A 25,637-nucleotide genomic window follows, 5' to 3' on the forward strand; every position below is an offset into this window, starting at 1 on the left:
CAAAGACCGAGGTCTCAAATAACTGTTCGAACTAAGCTAAATCAAAGTAACTGTTTCAGACACTATTAACTGGGATAGAGACTAAGTCATCAATATTACTGTAAATCTCTAAGAAAAGTTGTTAATCATGAGCCATATGAATCACTGATGGTGCTATGTAGAATGATGTACATTACAATTAAAAATGATATTGCTTTAACAAGCATTTAATACTAATGATGCACGCTGGTTAAAAAAATAAATAACTGAATGAACACCAAATAACATGCATCAGTATCCAAATTATGTTAAAATCTGTAAATAAGTTGTTTGATTTGATGGGAAGAGGATCCCTTCGTTCGTGAGAAATTTGATTAAACAAATTCATCCCTCACGCCCCAAATGAGACTGTGCTTGCCAGTGCCTCCCCCATAGGTCTGTGATGGCCCCGTAAACCTTTACAATTAGGAGCTAGTCCCATGGCACCTGCACTGTGTCCCTCCTGGTCTAGCCTGTCTCCTTCAGGACGTGAGGCTCCATCCTACTCTCCGCAGGCAGCCTCTGGGCCCAGCATCACTCCCTGTGAGCTATCCTTCTCTGCAAGACTGCTCCCAGCCCCACCAAGCCTGTCCGCCGACCTTTAGCATCACTGTTGCTCCCACTGCCACTGCCCACAGCCACAGGGTAAAGGGGTAGCTGTCACATGCGCAGGCCTTGGCAGGGGTGAATGCTTGGGAAAGTTAAAAATAGAATGACTGGATTCAGAAGGGAGTGGGCATCAGGGCTTGGCAGGAGTCACGTCATAATATTTGGCAGAAGGAACATTATTTTCTATTTTAGTGTGTTTTAGTTATTTTGATATAGGTGTGGTTCTATTATACCAAAGTTATTTTGCCTAAAATCTAGTGGATTATACTTTGTGGGAAATTCAATGAATTTTAAAAATACACATTTTGAAAAACACTACTTTATGTATAAATCTATGAATGGATAATTATCAAATAGGAGACTATCCCCTAATAATTATATTTGACTTTGAGGTACACCATGCAATTTTTGATACAGATTTACCTTCATAATTATACTTTTCTTAGAGTATTATTAGCTTTCAGCTGGGAATTCTAATATTAAAATAAACACACACCAAAACACAGTGGGACCACACATCTACTGCTGGCAGGAAAAAAGCCTCCAAATACTATGTTTCCCCACAGGTAGTTCATGCTTAATTTTTTTTTTTTTTTTTTTTAATAATAGAATATTGCTCAAAAAAGGGCAGGGGGGAGACAGGAATATTTTAAATACTGAGAAAAGGGAGAGAAATAGTGAGACTGGAAGAAGACTACAGGAGTGAGGGGAAAGAAGTTAAAAATTAGAATAAAACTGCTACTTTGGGATTCACTGTCCGTTCATTTCTTATTGCCCTATTTACAAGTTAACAGCATTATGCAGCAACGGAACTGAATGCAGCATAACATGATCTAATATCTCTATTTAGTTGGGCTCTTTAGTCACACAAATACCACTGTCTACTTCTTTTTTTTTTTTTCTTCAAGATGTGATCATTTAGTCCAGGTAAGATGTACCAAAGTTAAGCTATGCCCTGTGAGATGCTCTAGGAAGGAGAATGAAAAGAAGGAGGAGCTGTGATTAAGGTAAATAACATTCAAATTTTCCAGGTCACAAATACCTATTGACAATGTGTCCCCAGGGAAAAAACATTTACATTCCTTCTGCTCCACACAGCCCCAAATTTGCTTTGAGGCAGTTCCATAAGTGGAACATAAGAAGAAAAGATATGAACAACTATTTTGGAAGAGGAATGAGATGGGAAATAGCCTGGTTTTCAATCCAACGGTGGGAATGCTGTGTTAAACTAGATGGTTCACTGTAGTCAAGCTACATTTATACTTAGATAACTGGATATTTGGGGAGCTTCCCAGGTGACACAGTGGTAAAGAATTTGCCTGCCAATGCAGGAGATGCCAGTTTGATCCCTGGGTCAGGAAGATCCCCTGGAATAAGAAATGGCAACCCACTCCAGTATTCTTGCCTGGGAAATCCCATGGATAAAGGAACCTGGTAGATTACAGCCCACAGGGTCACAAAGAGTCAGATATGGACATGGCAGAGCCAATGAGCATGGCACAGCACCTGGATATTTAAAACGCTATGGAAGGAGGAGACTGAATAGATACAAAGTGTGTGTCACCTGACTAAAAACGCATTTTATTACAAAACCATTAGTGAAATTTAAGGCTTTTAAAATTTGTTATTAATAAAGACTATTTCATTTTTTAAAATATGCAATTTCAACCAGATGACTTGGGAGAAATTTTACTATACTGTCAGCATATATGAAATATAGATTAAATTCTACTTTAAAAGTAGAGTCAATAAAGAACAGAATACTTTGTCTACAGAAAAAGAAATCAATTTTTTTCCAAGTTGATGTAGAGCCATGGAATAGGCTTTCACTGATCAAAACACAATGAATATCATAGGATCTATGTTTCCTATCCAGCAAGAAAATCAAAATGATTAAGAAAATAATATTAGTAATTCACATCCTGTATCACAGAAGGAGGGGATATATGAATGGAGACTATAGAAAACCAAAGAAATTAACATATTGTATCTAGCTTCTGCTTTGTAAAGTATTAGTAGTAACTATACTAGCAACTAACATGTATCCAGCCCTTACCCTGTGTAAAGCAGCTTATCTGGACTGTTTCATTTAATTTTCCTAACAATCCTAGGAAGGAGGTGATGAAGGGAAAGCAATTACTTCTACCGCTATTTTTTTTTTGCAGCAGCAGTATGTGGAATCTTATCTCCTGCACCCCTGCAGTGGAAGGACCGAATGTGAACCACTAGACTATCAGGAAATTCCCTTTTACCCCTACATTATAGATGAGGACGAGGGGCAGAGAGTCACAGAGCTGGAAAGTGCTAACAACAAGACTAAAAGCCCAGCAGTCACCCTCTTGAGTTCACAGCACCTAACACACTCTACTATCCTGTCCTCAACAAGAACAGGAGCGTAGAAAACACAGGCCTGGAGACCCAAGGTCCTGTCTCACTATGTTGCATAGCTCTCAGCTGGTCTGACAGGAGACACCTGATCAACTGTTCACCGTGAGCAATTTCTAACAAAGCCTTAAAGAAAAGAAACTGGGAAATCCATAAGCTTCTAACCATTTATATTCATTAAGCTGGAAATTAAACTTAAAAAAAAAAAAAAAACTAATGGACAACTGAGAACTTCTACTTTCAAAACTTAGCCTGGTTTCCCTCTACACTGTCATAATGTTGTATAATACTATCTCTTGTTTGATTTGATTTGTTTAATAAACTCTAGCTTCCCTGGTGGCTCAGACGGTAAATGTATCTACCTGCAATGCAGGAGACCTGAGTTTGATTTCTGGCTCAGGAAGATCTCCTGGAGATGAGAATGGCAATCTACTCTTGCCTGGAGAATCTCATGGACAGAGGAGCCTGCCAGGCTACAGTCTATGAGGTCGCAAAAAGTCAGACATGACTGACTAACACACACATGCAACATTTATATCTGATAGCCATTTTCAACCAACATTTTTTTTACATATAATAGAAAATATACTGTTAAAAAAAATTAAGTAAAACATCTAATACAAGACCCAGTGATACAGAGTAACATCTCCTGCATGTCTGAATTTACCCATTGCTCTGGAATCTAATACAAAATAAACCAAGATCTGCTTTATGGAGTTCTGTTTTTGTCTTTGACTCGAACATTTAATCTCTGCCCCCCATTCCTGCCCACCCATCACAAATCAGCTATCATGGATCACAAAAGGGACCAGGTAAGTGATTTTGGCAGACTCAATGAAAAGTCCATCATTGCCCAACAAAATCAAGGCAATGATTAGGTGCTACCTGCAGAAGGATCATTTTATTTTAATAGGGCTTCCCTGGTGGCTCAGATGGTAAAGAATCTGCCTGCAATGCAGGAGACCTGGGTTTGATTCCCGGAGCAGGAAGATCTGCTGGAGAAGGAAATGGCAACCCACTCCAGTATTCTTGCCTTGAGAATCCCATGGACAGAGGAGCCTGGCGGGCTACAGTCCATGGGGTCGCAAGAGTCGGACATGACTTAGTGACGAAACCACCACAGCCACCAGCAATCAAGCCGTATCAATCTCTCCCACACAGAAGACAACACTTTTATTTTCCCAGATTCCCCAGGACTACAAACAGAACTATTTTGGTCCCACACATTTCAAAACCTTTTTAAAATTCAGGACAAACAAATGACTGTGGCAGCTTGGGGACACAGGTCCTTTGAGAAGTGCTTGAACGCACAACATCCACATTTTTTAGTTTTTAGCCTTTCACCACACAGAGACCTACAACACACTCTGTTTTTAGTCCAGTGGGAAGAAAAAAGAATTATTACTCAGTCTTACTATGAATAAATTACCCTCCAGAAGAAGTCAACACATACCTTCCAGGAAACTATTAAATGCACTTAAGACAGAGAATTTTCTAAATGCCACTCCCCACCCTACGCCCTGAAAATGGCCCATTCTCTCTATAGGATAAAATGACTTATTTCTGAAGAGTAAGTTAATACTCAAGAAGGTCAGTTAGGAAGATATATCTGCATTCCATGACTTGAGAAGTTCAACCTGGGCTTTGCCTCACACTGGTTTAAGAAAATTTTTAGTATGGGTTGTAAATTACCTCAGGAAGGCCCTGTGAAAGCAGTGCTGCCTGGGAAGAGTTGTGTCATACTGTAGCACACTCAGCTGCTCCATCCCCTCGAACTGCACTTGTAATGAAAACACTGCCATATATCTTGATTTGTCAGAGAACAAATCAGTTTTATCTGTTCATTTTGTGGTTTAGTGTCATAGGTATTTTAAAAAACATAATTTATATTTCCTCATGCAATTATATATGAAATTAAATCATCTCACTTTTCCAGAAGCATCAAAATATTTCAGATTAAGTAGAACCCACCCATAATGTCTTTGAAGTTTTTGTCTCCCAATCTACTACAAGAAGAAAAGATAAATAAAGGGAAAAGAGGGGGGAAATAAGTAGCCTTTTAATGAATTAGTCTAGTTATATTAGGCCTTGCAGAGCCTCTTATTTATATAAACAATCACAACAATGTCTGGTCATGCCATAGAGAGGCAGAGTATAGTGACTAAGTCCCTGTCTCAAGAAGCACATGCCTGGGTTGCAACATCTGAATCCTGGCTCCATCACTTTCTTTCTGGATGTCCTGGGGTAATTCACTTAATCTCTCTGTGCTTAGTTTCTTTAGGTGTAAAATGTAGGTAATTGTACTTATGTCACACATGGTTTGTGAGCATTAAGTGAATCACCACATGCCTGGCACACAGTAAGCTCTATGTTCCCTAGCATTATAATTAGCAACAATATGCACACCATTTTTTTTTTTTAAGGACTAAACCTACACGAAAACATAACAAAATTATGTCTTACTAATACTGAGGTATACCAATGAGAGACAAGAGAAAAATACTCTATTGGTGTGTTCTTTCGGGGATGATAAGTTGGTTATTTTTTGTAAACTTAAAGACAATGCAGCCAAGATCCCTTATCAAATGTTAAATGACACCTCATTCTCCTGGGAGAACACACCACACCCACAAGTATTTTAATCCCCCTGATTTACAACAGAGTTGAACTTTTTTTTTTTTTTTTTTTTTTTTCATTTACCTGGCTGAATTAGTTCTGCTGAGAGACTTGGACAAAATTTATAATCTTATTAATCACAACAGGAAACTTCCCTTTAATAAGTTAAGACACAAAAAACATTACTGATTTTAATTCTGTTTGTTTAAACTGCAAATGGGTACATTTTAATATCCACCAGGGGTTACAAGTAAAAAAAGGAAAATAGCAGCAAATTATAACATTGTATTATGTAAGATATAAGAAAACACTGGTTTCTTAACTAAACTCCATGAATCGATATTTTTGGTCACATGAGTACATTTTTATAGATAACCTGGGTTACATAAATCCTGACCAATCTTTGCTATGCCCATTATGAAAACCCACCTAAATATTTGTTGAAAGCAAATACTTCTCTCTGAGCTTCCCAGGTGGCACAAGTGGTAGAGAAACGTAAGAGAAGCAGATTTGATCCCTTGGTTGAGAAGATGCCCTAGAGGAGGGGGTGGCAACCCACTCCAGTATTCTTGCCTGGAGAATCCCATGGACAGAGAAGCCTGGTGGGTTACAATCCATAGGGTCACAAAGAGTCAGACATGACTGAAGTGACTTAGCACACACACATGCAAATACTTCTCTATATCCAAGGGCCACCAACATAATCACATAGGAACAGAGTGATGCCGACAGACAGACCTCAGCGTGAGCTGAATGATTCCAGAAAAGCACACAAAAGGGAGATGATGGGAATGGTACCTTGACCCTGCTAGGAAAGGGTGCAGGGTAGGAGGCCATCTGACTTCTAACTAGGACCATCTGACACCTGCTAAGCTACAGAGAACACTAAGGAAATAAGCCAGGTCAGTTTTAGAACTATAAAATACAGAAAGGAGACAGAGAGCATCATCTCGTTCCCATGCCCAGTAGGATCTGAGGTCCTCTAGAAACAAACCACCAAAAAGGGATTACCACCCACTGCTCCTGCAAGCCTGGGAGCTTTCATGATTTGTCTGACAAATTCCTACCTCCAAGTGTGAGCCACGCTCAGTCAATTCAAACACAGGAAAAACCTTCCCTAAGAGTTTCCCCCAATGACTCTTTCAGAACATCTCCATCTACTGCACAGAGCAAAAACCAGAGGCTAAAAAACAGACAAACTGTCATCATTTATTAATGCCTGGGCCAAGGGACATTGTTAACACAGGATTGTCATTGTGAAACTGGTAAGCACTCAGTATACTAACCCACACAATGCTGCGTATGTGTTTTTTAAAGAGGAGAAAGACCAAAATGTGGCAAGAACGAGACTATTATAAAAACAAAATATGCAATCAATTAACTAAGGTTTCCTGAATGACACAATGTCTTTTAACTTTTCTCCCACATTAAAAAACTTAACTCTTTACCACAAGGCAGAGGTAAGAAAGAAAGGAGGTCAATGCCAAAACACCTACAATAAACTTTTTTTTTTTTTTTTGGCCTCATAGTATGCAGGATCTTGGCTCCCAGACCAGAATCAAACCCTCACTCCCTAAATTCAAAGGGTGGAATCTTAACCACTGGATTGCCAAGGAAGTCACTGCAATGAACTAACCTAGGAAAAAACATTCTCAAAGGGTATCTACATTGTCACATGAACAGTAGAGCTGGTCACTCTGATGGTCCAGCATGGCCTAGACACAGTATCTGTACTTAACACCTCCTAATTTATTGACCACTCCTAAATCCTTCCAGATCATAAAAAGAAGATAAATCTTTCATATTCGCTTTGAAAACCAAAACTTCACTATTATATGATATTAGAAATAATAATAAAGAATATGCAAATTATATATTATAATATTAAATGAACCACAGATGAAAATATTGCATATGTGACCTCAACTATTTTTAAAAATGCCCTGCACTATAACAAAAGATCCCCTGGAGAAGGAAATGGCAATCCACTCCAGTATTCTTGCCTGGACAATCCCAAGGACAGAGGAGACTGGCAGGCTACAGTCCATGGGGTCGCAAGAGTCAGACACGACTTAGTGACCAAAGAGAGATAACTAAAGAAGAGTGCCTTAAAATGTTACCTACATTTATTTCTTGGTCACTGGTCTGACGTGTGGGTGGTGTCTTTTTCCTTTTTCTGCATTTTTTTAGTTTTCTATAATTAACAAGCACTAGTTTGTTATTGGGTTTGTTATTAGAAAAAGTTGTTTTTTTAATTTATAAGTTTGTAAAGAGCTTAGATATACAAAAATGGGAGTCTCACAAATAAGTTCTCATAAAATGCCATCCCAAGACAGCAAGTTCAATTTTGTTATTTAGACTCATAACAAGCTCCCTGCTCAATTTAAACATGTATATGTTCAGTTACCAATTCCAAAATGTCAATCTTTGGTTTATGCCTGTAAAATAGAGTTACTATTAGTTTGAATTATAAACTAAATTGGCAGACTAGAAATATAATGCCACAGAGGGTGAAATTGGTTAAGTACACATTCTATGCAGCCAATTTTTGGCGTCAGCCATGCTACTTACCTCTTTGAATGTCAGTTTCCTCATTGGTAAATTGTGGGCAATTATATCATGTATTTCATAGGAGTTATTATGAGGACTGAATGAGAGACTACATGTGAAGCACCTAGAACTGTATCTGGTGTATAAGAAGCATTAAATAAATATTAGTGCTTCATATCGGAGAAGGCAATGGCAACCCACTCCAGTACTCTTGCCTGGAAAATCCCATGGATGGAGGAGCCTGGTAGGCTGCAGTCCACAGGGTGGTGAAGAGTTGGATGTGACTGGGCGACTTCACTTTCACTTTTCACTTTCATGCATTGGAAAAGGAAATGGCAACCCACTCCAGTGTTCTTGCCTGGAGAATCCCAGGGACGGAGGAGCCTGGTAGACTGTCATATATGGGGTCGCACAGAGTTGGACACAACTGAAGCGACTTAGCAGCAGCAGCAGTACTTCATATTAGTTAATAATTAGTTAATAATATTTTTATTAAATATATTCATAGCATGTCTATTCCATACGTTTCAATTTCCCTCACAAAAACTAAACTATGGCTTAATCTAAGCTAATTTTGATGTATTCATTTGTCCTATTCCAAACATGAATAGTCCAAATAGGTGAATTTTTCAGAAAACTGAGGCTTACCCTTTTAGGCACCTACATCATTTTATTTTTAATCCTCAAACCCCATTCAAAAGCTTCAATTCTGTTCTGGCCAAATGGCTACTTTCCACAAGTTTAAATTTGCCAAAACTTCCTTCTAGACAAGATGGGGAAAATAGGATCAACATATGCATTAATTTATTGCCAGGTCCTACTTAACATTTTTTTATATATTTATAGTTCTCTATCTCCCTTACTGGAATGTATCTTGACAGCAGAGGCATTACATGTTTGGTTCTTTGCTGTGCCCTCAACACCTAGAACAATGCCTGGCACATAATAGGCACTCAAGAAATATTTGTTAAGTGAATGAATGATACAGTGTGTGAGAGAGCCACAAAACTAAGGTATAATCTTCAAAAGTGTCTGCATTGTCTCTGAAGAAGGGAATGGCTACCCACTCTAGTATTCTTGCCTGGGAAATCCCATGGACAGAGAAGCCTGGCAGGGCTACAGTCCATGGTGTCACAGAAGAGTTGGTCATGACTGAGCAAATAAACAAAATAACAAAAATGACAATAACAACAATAAACAAAAATTTCTGCATTGTGTTCCTCTCCATAAAAGGGGCGCAGTAAAACTCAGCTACACTTCTTCCAATCATGCTCTAAAAGACTTAAGATCTTAATAAAGTACTTCCTTTCCAAATAATTCTAATCTCTCTTTTCCCTTGCAGAGTATCTAAAGGAGACCCCCTTTCAAAGAAACTTCCCCCTTCCCTTAAGGAAGCACTGTATTCATAATAATAAAACATGACACTTGAATTTTGTATCTATTATTCTGGCTCTGGAGCAGATATTCTCAAGAACCATCACCTTAAGTCGGTAAAACTGATCAAAGCATTTGATAAGAACAGACTGTCCTCTTAACTTGGCTCCCAGGATGGTGGGCCCAGATTTTCACCTGGGAGATTATTAGGCCTTGTAGAGCCACATCATTGAGGACAGAGGTTTGACTGTGCTATGAGCATTCCAGCATTTCATTCTTTGATTTACAAAACTGACAGAAAATATATGTTTGATGCATTTCTCTGACGAGCTGGAGCTGGAAGCTGAGAGAAACCCTGGGCACTGTCTATTTGCATATAGCCTGCAGCGATCTTTTCCAACCTGAGTAACTAGCTTGTAAAACAGTAGCGCAGATTTGCTCTTCTGTCCTGGGTGACATTTCTTCAAACCAAACAGGGGCAGACAGGGAAAAACCTTTGTTTCCGCACTGACACACAAATAATCTTGCTAGTTACTGCTTTTGAGCAAGTAGAACCTTGATGTAAGACTCTTTAGAGCTCTCAAAGCTACTATCAAAAAACTCCAAAACAACAAAAACATTGCTTTTCAAAGCACTGAATTTTAAATGCTCATCACAATCATGTGAAATCTATATGGCACCTCAGAAACCAAACCAAGGAGCTCATGAGTGACCAAACGGTCAACTGCATGCTTGTTCCGCAAGCCTGCCTCCCACAACCACTGCTGAGCTCTGTCACACAGCAGACAGAAGAGGTCCCTGACACCGCAGGGCTCCTTTTCCGTGCCAAGGTGCCTACATACATTACAAATAAACTTCCCACCAACTGACACTACGCAATGAATGAAGAGTTTGTTGCAGAGTTTATATCCCATAAAAATTTTTAAATACAATTATATTGTATCTGAGAAAATTTGGACAAAGTATAAATGTAAAATGCATATGAATTTTAGAAGTAAAAGGAACTACAGTTCTGAAATTTCACAATTACACAAAGAATTAACTGAAATTATAAGAATTAGATGACAGAGCTCTTATCCAGATTAAAAATGGAAAAAAGAAAGTTTTTAAAAAGTATTTGAATATTACAAAATGTCTATGGCCAAGGATTTTTTACTGTCTATCATGAATGTCAAAATAGACTTTATTAAATATGATTGGTATAGCATCAAGACTGAGAATTGTTATCAATGAAAAGCATTAAATATAAAGGATCTACACAAAAGGTAACAGCACTGTCTATTGTATCATTTATGAATGTGCTTTTTACCAAATGAGTTCCTTTCACAGAATTGCTACTGCATCTTCTTAAAGCACAAAAAGAGTGGGTCTTCAGCAAATGACTACCCTGTATTTTAAATCTATACGTTAGTAAATGACAGTTATACTTTTGAAGGGAATAGAATAAAAAATTAAACACAATATAAATTGTATCAGAGTATCACCAATTTTAGATGGTAGGTTTCCTACTCATGGCTCCTCAAAAGCTATATATTTTTAATGGGACATACTTTAATTATTAAATAAAAGTTGTATATCACTGTGGGTCAATCTCTTTAACCTGGATCATTTTATATGAATGCCAAAACGCAGAACTAAGATGATCACTCCCTTCCAGGTCAAAGGCATTAATGCCCAAACTGCAAAAAGAAGGATTTTAAGCAGTTTAAAAAATGCATCAAAGCTAATGGTCACCATGACCAACTGCCCCAAATAAAACATAACTGCAAACATTGCTAAACCTATCCCTCATAATAGAGAAAATAATGAGCTAGTTTTGTCTTTAATGAATTATTTCCACTAATAATGATTTTTTCCACTGGATATTCTGGCAAAAATTTCAAGGTCAGGTGTCAAGTGAGATCAGATTTTTTTTTTTTTTTTTAATTCACTGCCCTTAACACTTTTTATCAAACACTTCCTACTTAACAGCTAGGCATTCTGCAAATCAAATTGGACAGGGTCTTCACTCTCTACAAATTTACATACACACAACAATTCCATCAGCTGACCTTTAAATGAGCCATAAATATATTTTTATATATTTTAAATAACACTTATGACAATATAAACAAAAATTAGAAATACAGAACTATAAACACATATTAGATATTCATTTTTAAGTATACAATAGACAAAGAAGTAAGATAAGCATTATTCTTCCCCTAGCATTTAGTGATAAAGTAGTGCTTCAGGTTTTGCTATGTGCCGGTGAATAAATGTATATGCACACACATATACATGAATTCTTAATTTTACATAGTAGAGGAGGGAAGAGCATGGGGGCTTGTTAGAGATTTGTGTCAGCCCAGCCAGTGTTTTACATTTTGGTCCATCCAGCTCTAATGAGGGTTGAAACATGGTTAACAGCAATTTTGGGTAGCTTTCTTAGCTCTTTTTTGAGAGCCACAGAATTTTGTAAAAAGCAGCTTGTTTGTTAAAAGTTTGCTCCAAGGCCTAAAATTTCTAAATATGCACCTTTTTTCCAACATTGCCCTTATAAAGAAAAAACTTCTGAGAGTCTCCCAAACATGAGTGTTTAATTAAAGAAGAAAAAGTGGGAAAAAAAGAGAGAGAGTGAACCAAAGAAAGAAACTAAGACAGACAAGGCAAGAGATCATTTAAAACATTTTCAGTAGGGAGAATGTCAAACTTTCAGAGCATGAAAAACCTTTCAGCTTTAGACAACATATGTCTTTTAATCATTCTTTCTCTGTGTCTCAAAAAAGTGATTTTTCTGAATTCCTGTCCAAGGTCATGATTAAGCTTATTAATTTTTTATTTGAAATCATAATATTTACATTTATAGAATTGGGGTTTTCATTAAGTTTAGCAAAATAAAAATAATTCTGAATTAAAGCAGCAAATGTAAGTTTTAAATTTAAGAGAATGAGAAACCCATAGATTCAAAGACTTAAGATACACATCAACCAAATACAGTATGTAGATTTGTATGGCTCTAATTTGAATAAACAAACACTAAAAATATATACATATAGATATAAAAAATTAGAAAAATTTGAACCTTGACTGGATATTTTACATTAAGGAATTATTATCTTTTATTTTTAGGCATCACACTTGTAGTTATGTTTTTAAAATAGTCTTTAAAAGACAGTAAAATATTTATGGACAAAATATTACATCTAGGATTATTTCAAATAATCCAGTGGGAGAGAGGTAAGAATGGGTAGAAGCACAGATGAAACAAAATCGACTATAAATTGTTAATTGTTGATCCTAGATGATGAGCTCACGAGTATTTAATACACTCTCAACTCTGTATGCATTATATATGAAAGTGTATTGTATGTAAAGTTTTTCCAATATGTGTTATGTTATAGAACTAACCCACTAGTAAGTATATGATAATAAAGGAATAATATATATAAAATAACATTTATTTTATATAACATAAAATATAAAGTAATACCATTCCATTCCTGTTTATATAAATATTCTCACTGCTCTGGTTTTAAATCTTATTCTGTATATTCTTATCATTGTTTATCGTTCGTAAGCTGAAATTATTCTCCCTTCATACAATGCCTTCAAACAGATGAGGTCTACGTAAACACTGACACAATATCTCTAAGTTCTGATCAGAATAATTTAGATGCCAGCAATCCCCTAGGTACCCTTTGAATAACTACCTCTTTGAGTCTAACAGTTATGATTGGAATGTTTGGCCACACCAAGCATAGCCAAAACATCACTATGGAATGATGACATGGGATAATCTACAAATGGTAATAGCTGAACAAGAAGTAGTCAAACTGGGGGCTTCCCAGGTGGCTCAGACAGTAAAAACTCTGCCTACAATGCACAAGACCCAGGTTCGATCAATGGGTTGGGAAGATCCCCTGGAGAAGGGAATGGCTACCCACTCCAGTATTCTTGCCTGGAAAATCCCATGGACTGAGGAGCCTGGTAGGCTATAGTCCCTGAATAGCAGAGTCAGGCAGGAGCCTGGTAGGCTATAGTCCCTGAATAGCAGAGTCAGGCAACTGAGCAACTAACCCTTTCACACTTTCACAAGGAGTCAAATTATACTTCACTTCTGATGAAAACAGCAAGTTAATGAATGGGAACCAACTTCACACACAACTTCATATACACATAAAAATTCCTTATGAAAACAGTTTAGCAAAAATGAACCTTAAAAAATGTTCAAAAAATATTTACGGCATTCCTACCAACTTCCCATTGTGCTATGTATCACTCTAAGAAAACAAAATGACTTCCAGTTCATGAGTCCAAATCTAATAATTAAAGACAGTAAACTGATACTTTTTAAGAATGCATGTTTCTCCAGGGTAATAAATATCTTCATTTGTTCATTCTTCTAACATTAACTAAATGCCTACCACTAGTGCCACCCTTGTGTTCTGAAGAAATGGGCCTGTGAGAACAGAAGAGTTTCACCAATAAAAATCAAAGCCAAGGACTTCGCCGATGACCCAGTGGTTGAGATGCCGCACTTCCACTGCAAAGGGCATGGGTTCAATTCCTGGTAGGGGAACTAAGATCCCACATACCTAGCTGTACGGCTAAAAGAAAAGCAAAGCCAACATTAGGGCTGCTTTTTAAATGAAGACAACAATGGACAGAAGAGACAAATAAATAGCTTTCCTTAGTAAAACCAAGTAAGGATTTCCTAGAAATTGTAACCCATATTTACCACCTCAACATCTATTTCCAAAAGCTAACAAGAAGAAGAGATATTCTCAAGTGTTTTTCAGGAAGAAAATAAACATTTAGTTAAAAATTAGCACCAACCAGTAAACAAATTTTATATGCATCTCTATTCTCTGAGCCTCAATATCCAATGTTTCTGAGCTCAGAAGGCAAAAATCAACTAGAAATCCATATACTGAACTTTTCTTGTATAAGCTCCATGAAAGCAAGATGTTTTTTCCAGTTCTTTTTCCCCAGAACCTAGAACGACTAATACACAGTAGGTGTTTCATGCTCATTGAGAATTGCTGAGAAATATGCTTTACTTGCATATCAGGAATCATTTTAGCTTCATAAGAAAGAAATGTATATTTGAATTATGTAACTTACCATGTACATGTGTGCTTAGTCGCTCAGGCATGTCCAACTCTTTGTGACCCTGTGGACTGCAGCCCGCCAGGCTCCTCTGTCCATGGGATTCTCCAGGCAAGAATGCTGGAGTGGGTTGCCATGCCCTCCACCAGGGAACCCTCGCGACCCCAGGGCTCAAACCCACATCTCCTGTGTCTCTTGCATTGCAGGTGGATTCTTTACTCAGCCACCTGGGAAGTCCACATACCTACTACAGGCCCTCTTTATAGTTTTAGGAGTTGGCGTCAATAAACAATTTTGTGAGGCTCTTGTTTTTAATGAAATCTGTCTCAGTTATCTTGAAGAAATATTTCTGTACATTTCATTATGGAAGTAAATTATATATAATTTATCATTATTGAATATATGTAATCATCACAAAATAAATAAAATCATTATGTAAGAGTAATCCAAATCTAAAAGTCTTGCCTTTTAGGCCTTATGTCCAAAAAGTAAAAGAACAAGAATTAAATAAGAATGGACTCCTACCCTGACTCTACATTTCCAGTGATCAGGGCTGTCACTGGACAAACCTATGGTTGAGGCATCTGACTCAGGAGGTATTTAACTAGGCTTCAGATTTCGGCTCTTCCACCCACTAGTCCTGTGCCCCAAGGAAAGTTATTTCCCTCTCTTTACCTGCCTCAGTTCCTCATCTATGAAATGGGAAACATTTAAGTTACTTCAAGAGCTGTTGCGAGAATTAAATAAGTGAGTACATGTAAATCTCTTAGAATAGTGTCTGGCAAACAGTAATTGCCCAATTTATGTTACCTTGTACTATTAAAACTCCAAGAAACCTTTGTACATCAACTATACTTTAATAAATTTAAAAAAACCCTTATTTTATACATCACAGGGGCCCATTAATGACTTATTGCTTTTTGCTTTTTTAATCTGAAACTGAAAAAGACAATGGAAATAATGTATCTATATCATATACAAGTTTTCACACCTATGGATAAATTAACAACTTCCCCCTTATTCAGAGAAGAATTCATAGAGGAAGTAGAATTTCATACTTACATTTTTTTCTGATTGGAAAAAGAAGAAAATCCCATGTAATCACACAACCCACCCAATTGATATTTTCATATATTTTCTTTGTCTTTTCCTATACATATAAGTAGAATTTTATATCATTGATACTATATTTGGCACTCTGCTTGATTCAAATTACATTAAATGCATTTTTTGTGTCACCTTTTAAAAATGTCATTTTAAACAGCCATACACATTTAATTTCCCTGTAGTAGGAAATGGCAACCCACTCTTCTTGCCTGGAAGATTCCATGGACAGAGCCGCCTGACAGGCTACAGTATATGGAGTCACAAAGAGTTGGACACAACTGAGCAACTAAGCACACACTGCACATGCATTTAACCATTCCAATACACATAAGAAAACATGGTGACTGATACGCTTCCTCTGAACTCGTAACTTTTACATACTCATGACCCACCCCCAAAAAAAACCAGCCAGAAAGGATTTTTGCTTATTTATTTTTCTGCATGTTTGTTCTTAAATAAAATTTTCTAGTCAAAAATAAATTTTATTATAAAGTTCAAAAATAAATTTTAAATAGGAAGCAGGAGAGAGAAAAGATATCCATTTACAAGTTAATCAAATGTACACAGGAAGGAACCGTGTTGCCATCACTGCCACCTCCCAGAGTCCACCATCTACCTTGCAAGTGTGAATAGCTACATAATCAGTAGGATAAAGAACTCTCTTGACCATGTGGAGAGGTCCACGGCTATTACCAAAAGCCTTGTGGAGCAAAACTGAAAGGATGAAAAGGAACAAGAAAGACCAATGAAAGGAGTGATGCTTTAGAGGGGGAGGGTTACTGCATAGCGTTCCCTAGGTTAACACTCCTCTTCCAAAAGACTGGAAGCTACTTTTGATCCACATACATTGACTCATAGTTCAGCATATAACATAAAACGTGCCGGTTGTTCTTAAGGCTACCTATTCTGGGAAAAGCAAAGAGCTTGCCATCTTTAGGCTTTTTGCATATGCAAAACAGCTGGTCAGATGAATCCTGCATCTCATATCCTTGAGAATCACAGAAAGTTAATGGCATATGTTCTGGAAACTGGAGGGTTTGGGTCAATAAAAAGCCTAATGCCCATGGTTTATGATATCTTGTGCTCTTATCCTCTCTTGGGTCTAAATACCTGGCTTCAAATAAAAACGGTTACCATAAAATGGGGAGGGGAAGGGTTGGATTAGAAACTCTTGAATTACATTTTAGTAGATTTTCTATCATCCTTTATAAGAAAATATTCTTTATTAAAAAAACTTCAGCTCACCTGGAGGGAATGACCTCTCAGAAAAAGAAACTGACTATGCTATGCTCACTAGAATGCTTCCCAGATGACTCAGTGGTAAAGAATCCACATGCAATGCAGGAGACACAGATTCCATCCCTGGGCCTGGAAGATCCCCTGGAGAAGGAAAGAGCAACCCACTCTAGTATTCCTGCCTGGGAAATCCCATGGACAAGGAGCCTGGTGGTCTACAGTGCATGGGGTGTCCAAGAGCTGGACACAACTGAGTGACTAAACAACAACAACACGCTTACAAGAGCATGGGTGTGCGGCCTTGACATTGGAACATGAGTGTCACTTGAAAATAACAACATTGCTGATGTATTTTCTCTTTTAAAGACAATCTGAATACTATTCTAATTCAATTACTGAAGCTCTTTTCTGGCCATGTCAAAATGAAAAATCATGTTTCAAGAGTCTAACTTTGTAAAAATAGGCTCAAGAAACCAGCTCTCCCTGCAGTTTAGTTTGGCCCAACTTCTCCAACACAGGAAGAAGAGGTTCAGAAACACTGTTTCTCTGCCACAAACGCACTTGCTAGGAGGTCACCCAATGACTTCTCCATCTTGAGAGAATTACCTAAACTAACAAACAAATAAAACCAGAACAAAACAGAAAACTAGACATATAAAACCTCAGGCCTTGAATAGCCAATCACATTTTGTTCTGCGTCCTTTTCTAGCTTCCTCCTGCTCTGCTGTTTCTCCAGCATGTGAATGATCTGTCTTATCATGCACTGTTTGGTCTATAATATTAATAAATGTGCCACAAACTGCATACATGTGATGATCTGAATGACAACAAGGATCTAATACATTTATTTCAAAATAAACAATTCTAAGTTTTTCCATTTGCCCAAAACAGAGATCAGCAATCTAAAATAAAATAAATGAACTGTGATTTCTTTTCTCCTCTGTGAAATTATAGTACAGGACCTAGAGATAATACCTTCATTACCTACAAAATAAATTATATCTGCAATCTAGAGCACCTTCAGGATGTTGATTCAACTTTTACAAAGTGTAATATTTGGTCATTTTTAACCACCATTTTCAAAAACTTAGGGGAAACCAATATTCGCTTTTGGCTTTTTTCCTCTTTAACCCTCCACTATGGACCATATTTCTTACTAGTGGATCTCATCTTGGTGAGTAGAACTCTCAGTACACATCACTGAATGGAACCGTGTGGCTCCCTCGTGCAAATTTCCTGAGAGCCCCTGCCCTGAGCATGTGCCAAAAATCAAATCTTGGCCACTTAGTGCTCTGTGCTCCACATGTGAGCTCACGGCGCGTTGAGCAGCCGTGCTAACTGAGATGGATGGCCCTGTCAAACAGGAAGCTGGCACACCAGGATGCAAGCAGTGGGATACAATGACCTTTACTTTCAGAGAAAATATCCCTAAAATGGCATGAAAAGTTTATGGGGGGGGAAGAAGGGGGGATTCTTTTCTTTCATTTGGGCACATAGCACGCAATAAAAGCAATGGTGCCCAGTGTGCAATTTGCTCGGGATCAAATCTTGAATCCCTCACACAAGAAGGAAATGAATCATCCTTTATCATGCTGCTTTGAAAGCAGTGGACTCTACGATTCAGCAGTATGTATCGCTGCACCCGGACAGGCCAAGTGGAGAGATTCAGCATGCACTTCAACTCACAGTAACCCAGAGTCTTGGGAAAACATTCCTAATCTCCTGTCGATGGGTTGGTTTCAGATGGTAGAATCAAGATATAATTTGAATATTTAATTTTAAAAAAATTTTTAAAGTAATAATCTGCTTACAAATTCAGAGTCAAGAGCTTGGGAGTTTAAATCCCATGTCCTTGGTCACCGTATTTTGTAACTTTTTATAAACTGCTTAATCTCTCGTTTCCTTCTCTAAATAAATAGAGGATTGTACCAACAGTTCTTAGGAAGTATATGAGGAGGAATTCATCGGAAAAAGTAGCAAAAATCGATAGCACATACACAAATGTTAAGTAAGGATAGAAATTACTATATGGAATAAAACCAGAAAGTCATATGCTTCTGTCCTTTAGTTATAGCCTTTATCATAATCTATACAATTCACTCATTCTGGCACAAATATCATTCTATTGGGTCAAAAATTTGTTTTTCTATTCTTCAGGTTTGGGGATATTTTTGTTATATGTTTTGTCAATTATTTGGCATAAAAGAACAATGGGCAACACCAGTCCACAATGAGGTCCCTAGTGCTGTACAATTCACAGTGAAATAATGAAGCAAATTTAATATTTATTAAATCAGTAAAATGAATTGATCACTGAGACACTGAGCATTTTTTAAATGACTGGACCAGAGAACTACAGACAGGCTTTCAAAGATACAAAAGTACAATATACGAGAGGCATACATTTATTTTTTTTTCTATTTAAAAACTGATCATAAAGTACAAAAGCTGCAGGCCCAAAGCAGTGAATAAACTTAGAAAACTGAAACCTTATAAATCACATATTAAAGTTTGGATAAGTTAGGAGTCAAATGTCTGAGTACTCTGAGAATACTGATTTGGGGACTTAGAGAAAATAAGAGAGCTATCAACGCAAAAAAAAAAAAAAAAAAAAAAAAAACTCTCTATGATGACCACTTTGAAATGCAAACGGCAAAATGAAATGATTTTGGTGGCTCTAGAGGTGCTGGTCAAATGCTTCCCAAAGCAACCAGAGAACAAGATTCTCCATGAAACATTCTGCTGTCTACTGTTTGGGAAAGACGCTAAATGTGACCATTCTCCTCCAATCCCTGTTTGGAGAATTATTTCGGGGCACATACTCTTCCTCAAATCACGACATGCCTGAGGCACGGGGAGGAGAAGGAGATGGGAGAATACCTTGTGCTTGCGCCGCTGAGCTGTGGGAGTAGCCCAGGGCCAGGAGCGCAGTCTCCACCAGCTGGCTGAAAAGCACGTCTTTGCGAACCAGGACGAACTCAGCATGCTCTTCCCTGTTGTCATATTCAAGAGAGCCGTCCAACTGCTCCACCACACAAAAGACAGGAATCATCAAACCTGCGGGGACAAAATTCAAGAGCAAAACACAAACATTACAAAGCAAATCCCAGTCACCATCATAAGAAGGGAAGAGACAGTTATAAAAGTCACTCATCTGTGATTGACAGTGGCTTGGATTAAACAAGCCTCTTAGTCAGATAGGCCTAATGGGAAAGCTGTGGATTTTTTCCCCCTTCATTATTACCATCAGACTGCAGCAGAACTGCCCCAAGCAGTGACAGAAGCCCTCAGATTCTAGTCACTAAAAAGTGGAGTGCCCCAATCAAGGTCTCCTGACTGAGAAACCTCAAGTTTATAGCCAGCACGTAAGTGAGATCAAGGAAACCTTCTGTCTCTAGCATCCTCATGTCTACGGTCTTATCATCAGCTATTAATGGGACTAGTATTTTCAGATCAGATGTGCTTTTGTCTAGAAATATTGTAAGACACCTAGGAGGGAAGCATATTTGATTTGAGGCCCTAAGCTATTATGAGAATATGTACAAGAAAATGGATAGGAATTTAAAAGAAACCCCTCTTGTATCTTTTATGTTTCTAAATCTTATTAAATAGGCCATCAACTAACCTGAAAATATTCTGCTCACATAAGTCTTAACTGATATTTAATTTACGTCAAAGTCTGCATACAAATATGAAACTTTGTCTTTTAAAAAAAATTACTATGTTATATGTTAACACCAGTTACCACTGGAAAGGAATACCTCTGCTTATGTTTTCAAAGAAGTAAACCACCCTAAAGAGTAAAGCAAATTAGTGTAGTTGAAAATCTGTTGAAATCTGTTGTCACTGAAACATTTCTCTGCTTTGTATCAATGTGTGAAAAGCTAAAAAATGTTTAATTCACTAAAGATTTTTTTATAAACTGTTTTTTATTTAAAAAAAAAGTCATACAGGCATTTAAATCTAAACACAGCCATGACAAAAGATCAAAGTTTTACCAACATACAAGTAATAAACATGGACTCTGCCCCACGTAATTCACATAAATTAGTACGTTATGGAGTAAGGATCTGCAAGAAAAATTAAAAATTATGAAGGGAGAGGTAGAAGATCAGCTGGTCATGGTGACAGCATTTCACAATAAAAATAAGATCTCTGTGTAAAATGACATGTGAGTATGACCTCTGACACACAGAATGCATAGGAGTTTCTCTAGAAACCCCTCCCTGTTGCCTGGACCCTGGAAGCTTCCTGACTCACTCTGATCTGGAAAGCAGAGGGTGGGAGCAGACATTCTGCAAACTACCAGGTCACAGATTTAGATTTTTCTTCTAAAGATAATACAATGGTGACACTGGTTCCCATGTGCTAATTATTATTATTAAAGATAATAAGTATTGGATGTAATTATTAAATGTAACCATTATTAACAATAATAATACTCATTAAGAATTGTTATCATTAAAGATCATGGTAATTATTATTAAGCCTGCACAACAGACTAACAAGTCACACCACACCATACCTGACACAACTATTAACTTAGTATTCACTCCTAAGAACAACAAAGCAGCATTATTGTCCATTGCCCATATACCATCCATGGTATCAATTTATGGAACATAGGAAATAAGGGTGGGGCAGACATTATTTTAGACAAAGAAGAGAATTTAGCCTAGCCACATGGTGCCTTACAAAATATTTTTTTAAATTATGATCAGCACTGTCATATCAAGTGCTTATTTACTTATGCCCAGTTTATTCCCAACTGCTTGTAAGACATGTAGTGAATAATATAAATTAGATTTCTTCCAAATTATCTCAGTGGTCATTCATTTATCCAACTTTTGTTCCCTGAATACCTGCTGTGTGCCAGGTATACCCCATGGCTCTAGTGATACAAATGAAAACAAGCTTGCCCCTGCTCGTACCCTCAGTGCAGTTGAAGAGTGTTGTACAGTCTTCCTAAGCAAGCATAATGGCATGTTATAGGATCGATTCATGAGAGCCCTTACCAGCACCGAGTAGCCTCCATTTAGACCTTTTAACTCTTACATACTGGTAAATGATCTTTGTCCAAGGAAGCAGGTTGATTTCTATTTTTAATGATTTAAGTATATGCACACATAGAGCCATGTAGTCAGTGGTGCCATAAGCTACTTCATCACTAATACCTGTGTGTACATAAGTTTCAATGCTGAAAATCCATGGGCAGTTCCTAATGTCAATATCTAAGTGTCACACATCTGGAAATCACAGATAAGACCTTTAAATGAATCCAGTTGCTCCATAACCTATCATGCAGCCATTGCTTTAGCAACCATAAATCTTCCTCAAGTAGATGGTCACCTGAAAAAACTTAAGACCCCAGCAATTTTTTAATAATATTAAGAGTTCATGAGTTAGAGATGAACTACAATACTAAAGCACAAAGATTTATACCACGTAGAGATTTATTTTTTGAAAATGTCAATGATCAAAATATTTCCTAAATATTTTATTTCAGTGACTAAAGGAAGCAAATTGTTATCTGACATGACAGCAATAACTGCTAACAACCAAAAAGCAAGTACTTGTTCCTCACAGGCATCGCCTACTGTCAAAAAAAGAAGAAAAAAAAAAAAAAAAGGACATTTATAAAACAAAACAGTATTAATCAGAAGTATATGATAACAGAATCTGTTCTAAAAGCACATATACATGTAATACTAAAAGCTATCATAAACAGGTTATATTTAACCACTAGAAAAAAATGTACCCTTTTAGTAGAATTGATCAATCAAAATAATGATAAAATCTTTACACTGAAATGCAATTTTTACAAAAGAAGAGGAAGGCTGAAAAATAGATGCAGTTACTAGTGACAATGACAAGAGAAACGAAAACCAGTAAAACAGTACAACTGCAGTCAAATGCAGGGAAGAAAATTAAGGTATACATTTAAAACACAGCAAATTCCTAGGAAAGAAAACTATGAAAGGATGAGTAGATATATATATATCAAAAATATATATATTTATTCATTTGATCACCCCATTTGCTCCAAGCAAAAGAGAAAAAAAAAAAAAAGAAAAAAAAGTGACAACAGATGAAAGGATAGTGAGAGCATGTGGCAAGCACTTCAAAAAATTAAAATGGGAAGAATTAAAAGTCCCAATAAAATAAAAATAGCAATGTAAAACTAAGATGCATTCATAACAAAATTTAGAAATGATCAAGAAGAAAAATAAAGACACTGTTGTCCTCACCCTATACCTAGAGCTTATGGCATTATTTTTCTTTTATTATAGCACAGACCACCTCCAGATGATCAAGTAGAGAACTTTGAACCTTTTGATTATAAGCCTCGCTAACCCTTTTATAATTGCAGGAGGTAAGCAGTGGTTTAATCTAGAGGACAGGCACACAGCCCTAGCCATTTGCTAAAAATTAAGAGCTCTTCTGACAAATTGGGATAAATGGCTAATTCTGTTGTCAGAGAGGTAAAATAAGCAATGAGACTCTCTCTACTAGAAAAATGCATTTTCCCAATTGTTATTAGTTACGATGCTCAAATTGCCATTTTCATCATGACATGATTTCCGAGGAAGTGTGCATCATTATAAAGAGTTAACCTGATCTTCAGCACCACAGCCCTGCAAACACAGACATGTGGGGAGATGGCTGCTGAGAGCCAGGATGGAGTGAAGTCCTGCCACTGTCATTACTAACCTGTTGGAGTTATTTGTTTGACCTCTCAGCTAAATTCCTCCTAGCTAAAATGTAAATAATAATATCTACATCCAAGAATGGTGTGAGAATTAAACAATGTAACATAGTTAAATGGTCTGACAAATAGCCCTCCAATAATGAAATCCATTTGGTTTTCTTTTTTCAAAATCAGTATTAATACCACTTCACAGAGGAAAAAAAGAGACCAATAATTTTTTTCAGGGTCCACCATCAAGGCTCAAGATACTTTCTGAAAAGCATTTCTTCAGAATGAAAATCATACCAGTAATTACTGAATGGCCTAATTAAGATGCTTAAAGGCTTAACATGTTCACCATGCCCCACAGCAAAAGGGTGAAAGTGTTAAAAGCACCGTACTTAATATGCGAAGGACTTCCCTGGTGGCTCAGCCTACAATGAGGGATACTCGGGTTCAATCCCTGGGTCGGGAAGATCTCCTGGAGAAGGAAATGGTGATCCACTCCAGTATTCTAGCCTGGAAAATCCCATGGACCGAGAAGCCTGGTAGGCTACAGGCCATAGGGTTGCAAAGAGTCGGACACGACTGAGTGACTTCACTTTCACTTTCACTTTAATATGCTAAAACTGCCTGTCCAATACAGGAGCCACTAGCTACATGTGGTGACGGAGCAATTGAAATCTGGCTAGTCCTGAGCTGAGATGTGCCGTGTGACATACACACTCAGTGTCAACAATTTAATATCAAAAAATAAAAAATAATTATATTTAACTCAAAAAATTATTCTTATTAATTGAATATAGAAATAATATTTTGGATACACTGAGTTAAACAAAATGTATTATTAAAATTAATTTCATCTGTTTCTTTAACCATTTTTTTTTTAAAGAAACTACAAGAAATTTATAATTATACATGCGGCTTTTATTACATTTCGATCAGACAAAGCTGCTCTAAGCAATCTGCCAAATACCAACATATACAATGGTTTTTCTGACCCAGGATAAATACACCACAACCTGATTAGCAGGACAATTGTGTCATTGTCACTTATCTCTCCTCTGTGTTCCAGATCTTAAGAGACTTGAGGACAGATGTACTCTTGGTTAAACTCTAATATCTAACGTGATATCTTCCCTGTTTCATTGAACAAATTGTAGGTTATTGTTTCACTTCTAACTATATTAGTCCAACTTGGTCAATAAAAGAAAGACTTTTTTTTGTCTTCGCTTCATTTCAGAGAACAAAATCTAAAGTGCTCAGGAAATGACAAGATACAGAGATAAATGTGAGGAATAAGTACTGTTTAATGTGCTGGACCTAACAGTGAAAGATGAAAGAAGGTCCAGAGGCAGAGGTCTAGAGCAGGATTCTAGTGTCTTCTGGGAGAGCTGGGACACAAAATGATACTCTCATCTGCAGGGCAACTCCTAACTCATCGTGTACTCTGACTTACATTCTTACCTTTGTTTCTTCCCTGTTTACCCTGTGAAAGGGTTATTATTACTCTCATCTGATAAACGAGGAAGCTGAAACTATAGGAAAATTAAGAACGATGTCCAAAGAAACCAAGAGAAGCAAGAATAGAGCAGTTCCAGTTAGCCAACTTTAAATCTCAGGCACACAGCATTCTTGGGCAGGCGGGGGGGTGTCAAAAAACAACACTCCAAAACCCACACCCACAGAAATATAAATGTGTGACCTTTCAGTAAAGGACCCTTCACCACTTGTGGTGTCCAAGTGGGTAACCCATGTCATTTGTAAGTGAACAGTAAAGCGTCTGCCTGCAGTGCGGGAGACCCGGGTTCGATCCCTGGGTTGGGAAGATCCCCTGGAGAAGGAAATGGCAACCCCCTCTAGTATTCTTGCCTGGAAAACCCCATGGACGGAGGAATTTGGCAGGCTACAGTCCATGGTGTCGCAAAGAGTCGGACACGACTGAGCGACTTCACTTCAACTT

At 37.3% G+C, this 25,637-nt stretch overlaps 1 protein-coding gene across 4 annotated transcripts in view; it reads right to left on the reverse strand.

The window, feature by feature from the left end:
* The window catches only part of SATB2 (SATB homeobox 2), a 203,489-nt gene that overhangs the window by 156,731 nt on the left and 21,121 nt on the right, over window positions 1–25,637 (reverse strand). For all 4 annotated transcript variants that reach the window (XM_055573034.1, XM_055573035.1, XM_055573033.1 and 1 more), the window contains one exon: window positions 19,867–20,043. In XM_055573034.1, coding sequence (XP_055429009.1) covers window positions 19,867–20,043 — 177 coding nt within the window. The remainder of the gene's footprint in view (window positions 1–19,866; window positions 20,044–25,637) is intronic.

Source organism: Bubalus kerabau, chromosome 3 (genome assembly GCF_029407905.1).
Source record: "Bubalus kerabau isolate K-KA32 ecotype Philippines breed swamp buffalo chromosome 3, PCC_UOA_SB_1v2, whole genome shotgun sequence".
In the NCBI taxonomy this organism is placed as follows: Eukaryota; Metazoa; Chordata; class Mammalia; order Artiodactyla; family Bovidae; genus Bubalus; species Bubalus kerabau.